Consider the following 8,379-nt stretch of genomic DNA (forward strand, 5'->3'; position numbering starts at 1 on the left):
CACACCCACATAAATGTTTATTAAGACATGGACTTTTCATCACTTTATTTTTTACAAATATTTGCTCCCTGTTTCTGCTCCACCTCCCTCTTTTTCTGTCTCATTGTCTCTCCCTCTCTCTTTCAGTATGGAAGAGGGGGTAGAAACAGCATTCTTGGGGACCCGATCAGGCCTGTTGAGATTCCAGAGATACACTGGTATGGAGAAAAGAACAGCCAAGTGAGTAAAAAAACACGGCCATTTTGATTATTAAATATCATCCCATCAAGTTAATCATACCATTATGTCCAAAAGGTTTAAAACTGGGGTTAGATAAGGTGTTAAAACGGCTTATGTTCGAGTGATCGCAATTAAAGAGCTGTATTGAATTACTGAATTACAGTAAGGTAAGACTTTGCCCTCTGGTGGTCAATAAAAAGGCAGCTGGTAAATAAGTACAATATTATGCTTTACTCACAACCCTTCTTCTTACCTCAACAATTCTCAAATCTTTCTGTTGTTCTCTTTATCTTATCCTCCTTTTCAATCTTCCTTCTTTTCTTTTGTCATCATAATTAGGTAATAGATGGTACGCTTTTCTTTAAGTCAAGGCAAGTTTATTTATATAGCATATTTTAAGCTTATTTTTATCCCTCCCCAGGTCTTTCCTGACCTCCACAGACAAGGAGAATATGTTTACATTGGACCATTTCCCAGTGTGGTATCGCAGAGCATCCGAGTACCCAGCTGGACAGTTTCTGTACTACATGCCCAGACAGGAAACTAGAGGTAGTGGAGAAATCTTTACTGAGCACACACACACACACACACACACACACACACACACACACACACAGGAATTTTAATTTAATCTTCACTAAATAGTGCAGACTTAAATGTAATTTTGTTGAAATACAGTATATTCAATGTGTATGAGGCTGATGATACTGCCCTTCCTCATGACAGAATACAGAATGATATATCCACTTCCTCACCTAATTAAAGGTTCAAATTAAATGTTTGTTGAGTGTTATTTTAAGGCTGTTTTTTTATTTCACCCAGCATCAAAACTTCACTTAAAAAGCAGCTTATACTGTATGTACTAAATCTATGGATGATTTCAAATCTTGAGCTGCATTTAAAAGGTACAGTATAGGATGTTCACACTTCAGAAAGTTTGAAGCTCTATTTCCAAGTCCTATTTTAAGATGGCAATACATGTTTCATGTTATATTATTATAATGAAACATTTTATCATACCATCCGCCATAATTTTTACAAGTACAAATGTACAAAAAGTGTCTTATATATGTTTTAGGTTGATGTTACATAGTTTGTTGTGTTCAGATATATTTAGGGACTATGAGGCTGACTATAGCGCCAGCTTAAGGGCAGAGGAGGTGGAGCTCCAAGCGGAGGAGGGAGCGAGAAAACGAAGGGAGGCGGAGGAGGAGGAGGAGGGTAGAGGAAAACTTTTACTTGTACTTGGCATGCCTCCTCTTTTTATTCATCCTCCGTTCTGTTCGTCCTCACCCCTAATTTTAAAGTATGTCAAGTGCTGTGTTCTCTGTTTTCTGTTTCTTCACCCATGTCTGTTTTCTTTTTCTAGCTCTGCTGTTTCTCTTTTTTCTTCTGTCTCATTACTCCACCTCCTTCTCTCTCTCTCTCTCTCTCTCTCTCTCTCTATTTCTCTCTTTCTCTCATTGAATGGGCATGACACAGTGTGGGAACCTCCTCTCCTCTCTCAGGGAATCAGTTAGCGTTCTGGTTCATTTGCAGTGTGCTCAGAGTCAGTAGCTCTCTGTATTAAATTCATTATTGTTGAGAAGTAAACATCTGCTTTCATAGAGTTTGTTGGCTGTCTTTTATTATGTCACTACATCATGCTACAATATTTAATGGCAAAAAAAGAAATCCCATTTTCAACTAAATTACACAATTTCCTGAATGTGTGATTTGTCATGCAGGCATAGACTGGTTTTGTTGTAGTGGAGCGAATATCAGAAATATAAACATGCAGTACACACACAGTCCCTCTGGTGTGAGTGTATTAGTTGATTAGCTCTCATACTCCGTGTTACATAACACCTAAATGTTAGTCTGGCTGGAGTCTGTGGCTTGGCGACAGTTGGCATCAACTGGCACGATGGCTGTGACTAGACACACAGAAGATGAATGCATGACTTTATTAAATATTACCTACTGAGTCCAACTCAGTCTGTCACCCACAAATTTCCTGTGCATGCATATACTCCTGCCTGTGTATATTTTTGGAGGGAAGATTTGTGTTTGTGATGTGCATGCATAATGCACCCATGTTTCTACATGCATGTATTGATAAAGTTATGTAAATTATTGGTGTGTGTGTGTGTGTGTGTGTGTGTGTGTGTGTGTGTGTGTGTGTGTGTGTGTGTGTGTGTGTGGCTCTACCAGCAGGGAGGATCGTGATTGCTGCTACTGCTGTCACTGTTACGGTGGGCAAGAAAACTGCCATCGCTGGAGGTAGGATGACTCGTTTTGTTTAGATACACTCTTTTTCTGTCTTTTACATACATTTTATTTCACTGTTCACTCTCTCTTTCTCACTCCTTTTTAATCTCGTCTTTTCTTCACATTCATTTTCAATTTTCTCTTTTTGGTATTGATGGCATTTTACTTACTGATTTGGCAGTGCCATGCCTATGGCTAAAATACACACTGCCGTGCAAGGTAAACTAAATGGGCCTTGGGGTGAGAATAGTTTTTTTTCAACTGATAAGGTCAAAAACAGCTCTTATTGTGATCACGTACCTGGGCTGCTTGGAGTGTACTGTACCTTTGTTGCGTCTGGTTTCTTCAGTAGCCACAAGGAAATAGTTAATGGAGCAGCTGAGGGTGTATGTGCTTGAGGGTGTATTTTACACAGACACATTTTTGTCTTATAGTTCATAGTCTTTGGCTTTGTTTCATTGTTTGTGTTTCTGTGCGTATGTTTAGTTCCATTTATGACTGACACACTGATTAGTCATAATTATCTGAGTGAGACTAGACTCTCTGGAGCTGCATCCTCAGTCAGAGAGTGTGTGTGTGTGTGCGTGTGCGTGTGCGTGCGCGCACGTGTGTGTGCGCTTGCGTGTGTGCATACCTGCATGCATTTGGTATCTCATTATTTTGACAGACAGAAAAACACTCCATACATACTCACACCCAAACACACAAGCTTATCTGTATTTAACAGCTTTCGTAGAAATTGTCTCAGGTGTGAAAATCGTCTTATATTTGGAAATGGAAAATCGGGAGAGAAGTGAGAAAAAGTTCAAAATAGATGTGTTTCTGTCGCTCTCTTAATCTCACTGCCTCGTTCTTACTGTACATCTCTTTTTCTTTGCTTCCTTCTGTCTCTCTTTGCTTGTTTGGAAACATTAACGTCACAGTACAGTATGATGAATCAAGAGCTCTGCTATAGCCTACTGTACCTTTTTATAAATTCTCGGTAACATAGAACAGACAGAAAGATCTAAAATAACTATTACAACTAAAAACAGCATTTACAATAAAGTAAGAGTACAGTATAAAAGAAATGTCTAAAAAAGAAAAAGATTTGTGTTAAGCTATATTAATTTATGTAAAGAGAAAATGATTTTTGTCTATGTTTATTGTAGATTGTCTTATGATGATCACCGATTGGAGGTCAAAGGTCATACATTATTTTTATTCACTTCTGTATCACTGGGTGCCAAGTGGAGCAGCTCTCTAAGCTGTCAGACCTGTCTCCCTTCACAATGCTTTTTTTCTCCATCCTTCTCTTTCCCTTTTTTCTCTGTCTTGTCATTCTTTCGCTTATTTCTTTGTCCGCTACCTTCCTCTTTGCATTTGTTTCTTGCTGCTTCTGCTTAAGCGAGGTTGGCTATCTCATCGAGGGTCTCGTTTGCCTTCTGAACTCAAGGGGATATTCAAAAGCTGGCTTGTCAAAGGTGCACACACACACACACACACACACACACACACACACACACACACACACACACACACACACACACACACACACACACACACACACATGCTGTACTGTTCCCACATTTGGCATGACTCCTGTACTTGTACGAGCGTGTATTACCTATGCCTCGATCTAGCATTTGAACGTGTATCTATGTATATATTGTTCATTTAGAAAATGCAATGTAAACACTGTACACGAACATAACACAAAACGTATTAAACACCTCTGTTTCATGCAAATATGGACCACTGTAAAAACAGTACAGTTGCTTCATATTCCGTATCTTGACCAGGGACACTTTAGCAGCATCATTCAGTTGACATATGACTTCCTGACTACCTACACTGCCATTTTGAAGGTTTGCACAAATGTATGTATCAAATAATACTATCCCATTTTGTAGATTGAAGCATGAGACATTCAGTTTATGAGTAACACAGTAGACTTAAGCTGCTATTTTATGCAACACAGCTGATGAGTTTCTGTTAAGTGCAAACAATAATTCATATGTACATGGTTATTAGCAGCTAAAAATGCTGTGGTTCCATTTCTCACCACTGGGTGTCAGTGTTTGTCCGAACATAATCCAGTCTGTGACAGAAGTGACATGCTGTATGTAAATAAACCTAATACGCTCTTATTGACAGAGAAGCAGACTGCATACAGAGAAAGATAGGAAGAAAGAGAGATACATGGGTAAATAACAGACACAAAGAGAGAGCAGGGAAAGAATAAAGGATAGAGAGAGAGATTTTACATGGAGGAGGAGGTAGAGAGGAAGCACTGAAGGATAAGAACGAGGGAGAAAAGGAGGTAAGATGGGGGATGTGAAAAAAGACAAAATACAAAGAGAGTAAAAGATAAAGAGGGCAGAGATAAGAAAAAAGAAGGTGAAAAGACAAAAAAAATGATTGGAGAAGAGGCGACAGAAAGATAAATGGAGACAAGATAAGTGAGAGGAAAAGGGAAGGAGAAAGCAGATGAGAAATAAAGAAAGGTGAGAGGAGATAGAGGGTAAAGGACAGAGAAAATGAGATACAGTATACAGAGGAGCTGTTATCATGACTGATTTATGCTCTCATTTGACCCCCTGTATTTAATCCCTCTCAGCTTTTGCCTATATCTCCTAACATCAAAGCAAATCATTTACTTCCATCCATTTTGAATGAAAAAAGCCTGAATGATGGACATTATTTGACAAATAATATTTTAGCTAGACATTCTTATTTAATAGCTTACTTACTATCTACTTTATTTTGTGCTATTGATAATTAGTAGATGTCGTAGTCTTTCAAAGCTCGTCAGTGGTCTGGATGTCAATTTGACATAAGTGTGATATGTTTTTATTTAAATCAATGCATATTGACCAGGAAATGCTTCATAATCATTGTCATAATCACAATCGTCATAAGAACACAACACGCCATACATTTCCGGGCAGTTTAGTCTTTGAAGCCCTCAGTCATCATGGCTGCTGCAGTTTTACGTAACAAACTATAATTTATTATTCTTTACACACACAGGCTATAGGAACAGGTTTCAGCTAGCTAAGATACTTAGCTACCAACAACACAAGACCTGCAGACCAGGAGGTGAGAGGACAACGTTTCTAGATTCATAGACCGAGTTTAGCCATTGCTTTATTTTTCAGTTACTGCCCCAGAGTCCCTGTGAAATTCATGGCTATATTTACACTTGTCATTTAAATCCCTTTTAAAATATAATTTCACTACATTTTCCTGAATATGCCAATTATCAATGTCTCTTTACATCATCGAGGTGTCCATTGTTGCTAAAGTGTGTTCAGATTTTTTATATGCGACTATTCTAGGTTCTCATTGCTGATGCAAGAAATGGTGTTATATTCAGCTAAATGTAAGGGGGTGGGGAGGTCAGGGTGCTGGATAAGAGTGTGTTTTTCTGATCTGATGTCCTATCTCATACAAGGCATTAGCCTTAACATTTTAATATTATAACAAGGACCATAACCTTTTCATAACAATTTTCCTGTTTCCTGCAAATCCTGTTTGTTATTTAAAATAAGTTGCATAATGAAAAGTTATTTGTCTGAGACAAAGTTGGTCATATAGCACTACATGAAAAAAAGTAATATTAAAACCATAAGATTACCTGTGGCCTACGTGGCTGTATGCTAAATGACTTCACCCTGATACATTTCAGAGACAAGGCAGCGGTATGGATACTTCACTCTCAATGGCCAAACTCTTTCTATGCCTCTTGCAGAAACTTTACCAACTACTGAACTCAAATAAATGAACACGACAAATAAACAAACATTACAGAGATATTAAAACCAAAAACATAAAAGTAATTTACACAACAAAAGACATACATCATGGGTTGATACAGAAAACCATGAACAGTTATGAACAGTTACGTCAGAAAACATTTGGGGGGATCGCTGGGCCAACACACCATATTAGAGACTAATATAATAATATTTATCAGCATCATAACCCAGGTATAAGATAACACACTATTTAATATAGGTTTATATCCAGCCAATTAAAAATCGAGGGGGCAGCAATATGCAATGAAAGCTTTTTGAGATAATTTTACTGAAGAGACAAATGTCCTACTCTGCTAACCATAAAATGTGAAAATGTACGTAAATATTTCAAGGTGTGAATAAGGATATTTATGAAAACGCCAAGTAAAGCAAACAAACTATCCTTTTTGTAAATGCACTGAGAAACAGTGCCAATCAAACAGATTCCTCTTGAATAAGCGATGATTACTAAGTTTATAACAGAAGGACTCTTTAGCGGTGACAGAATGTTAATGTTATGGTGAGACAACTTCCATTGCATATTGCTGACCTTTGAGGAAAAACATAAAGACAACAATATGGGAGAAGGGACGAATGGAACGAAAGGAGGTGGAAGTCTTTAAGGAAGTGTGAAATACTTTCCATAAATAGAACTGGATGGAAAGATGGATGGAGAGATAAAAGGATGGGGAGGAGGGGTGAAATAGCGTCTTTTTTTTTTTCTTTAAATCCCTTGTTCGTTATAATGCCTCTGGGCAAATCGTCCATTTTAGAAAGAAAGAGGGAGAAGGGAGGAACGAGAGGGAGGACAAAGGGAATCTGATTAGGGAAATAAAGTGCAGGAGTCTGAATATAGTAGTCCTTAGACAACGTTTTGTAGTCCTTGCCAGAAGACAGGGTTCTCTGAGATAGTGCTTTCATGCCACAGTAGCAAACATTCACCTCTGAGGGGTGAAATCAGTCTGAAAATGAGCTCTGAACAAAAGGATAATTCTTGTAAAGCAAAGTCGGTTGTCTTTTAATTCCCAATAACTTCATTAAAAGCATTGTGAATACTTTTCTGAACCAGCCTAGAAGCATAGTCCAAGGTATACCAGAAAAATAGTTTGTCCGACCATGATACAGTAAGAGGCTTTTCATCTGTTCAGATACTGATCATAATAATTTAACAAGCATCAAGTAAGCAAGTATTCCAAGCAAATTCCAGTTAAAATGGTTTGTTCCACTTTGAAATGATTGAATCGTATTCACAGCTCCAGTCTGTGACACCTGGAGGATGTTATTGGTCCAGAGAAGATCCAGAGAGAAACTGATCTGGTCCTAATAGGGTAGAATATCTAATTGTTGTCTCTGACCTCTTGTATTTGAAAGGTCTAGCCTTCCATGAATGATCATTTTGTCAGTCCAAATGGTTTCCTGTTCCGTATTACACATCCCTAACAAGTCTCAGGAGACACGAGACTCTATTAACATATAATCTGTATGTATCCCCAGTATTCTCTCTGCAACAAAGTGCTAGAGAGGTGTGTTGACTACATAAATGACATCTCGTTGTGTTTATCCATTATGCTTCCCTAATTACCCCAAGCTTTCCAACACTGGTTGTTTCTTTGGGACTTGGAGGTCCAAGGGAACGTCAGAGGAGCATTAGGCCAGATGAGGGTGAAGGGATCTGGGTTGGGGTCCTGGTTTTTGGAGGAACTACTGGCATTGGAGAGGATGAGGAGGAGAAAGATGCAAACCAACTAGAGCTGTGCACTTCCTAATTACAACAACTGTGAATATTGTTCCAATCGACACCATACATACTGTATATCCCTGAAAATTGTATCCAGTTTTACTAATAATGACCAATGTACACCACAAGTGTCTTGTAACAGCTTATATGTTTCATACTGGAGAGAGTATCAAATCATTTATCTCTCAGCTAATTTAATCGTGAATTCAGCAGCAGCCAAGACCTGCAGTACTGTAGGTGGTTGATGGGCGATTTGGAGTGATGATTAGTATCAAATACTGCAGTGAGAATGGCTCCAAATGGAAGAGAGAATCAGGGAACAGATAAAGTATTTGTATGTGAGGTGTTAGAGAGAGGGACAGAGGAAGAAGGTTAAAAATAGAAAGAGGGCAA

The 8,379-nt window shown here is 38.3% G+C and overlaps 1 protein-coding gene across 2 annotated transcripts in view; it reads left to right on the forward strand.

Annotated features, from left to right (window-relative positions):
• Positions 1 to 8,379, forward strand: part of cacna2d4a (calcium channel, voltage-dependent, alpha 2/delta subunit 4a) — an 81,572-nt gene that overhangs the window by 23,907 nt on the left and 49,286 nt on the right. For both annotated transcript variants that reach the window (XM_028570984.1, XM_028570985.1), the window contains exons 25-27: positions 127 to 219; positions 641 to 768; positions 2,413 to 2,481. In XM_028570984.1, the coding sequence (XP_028426785.1) occupies positions 127 to 219; positions 641 to 768; positions 2,413 to 2,481 (290 nt within the window). The remainder of the gene's footprint in view (positions 1 to 126; positions 220 to 640; positions 769 to 2,412; positions 2,482 to 8,379) is intronic.

Source organism: Perca flavescens, chromosome 23, assembly GCF_004354835.1.
Source record: "Perca flavescens isolate YP-PL-M2 chromosome 23, PFLA_1.0, whole genome shotgun sequence".
Lineage (NCBI taxonomy): Eukaryota > Metazoa > Chordata > Actinopteri > Perciformes > Percidae > Perca > Perca flavescens.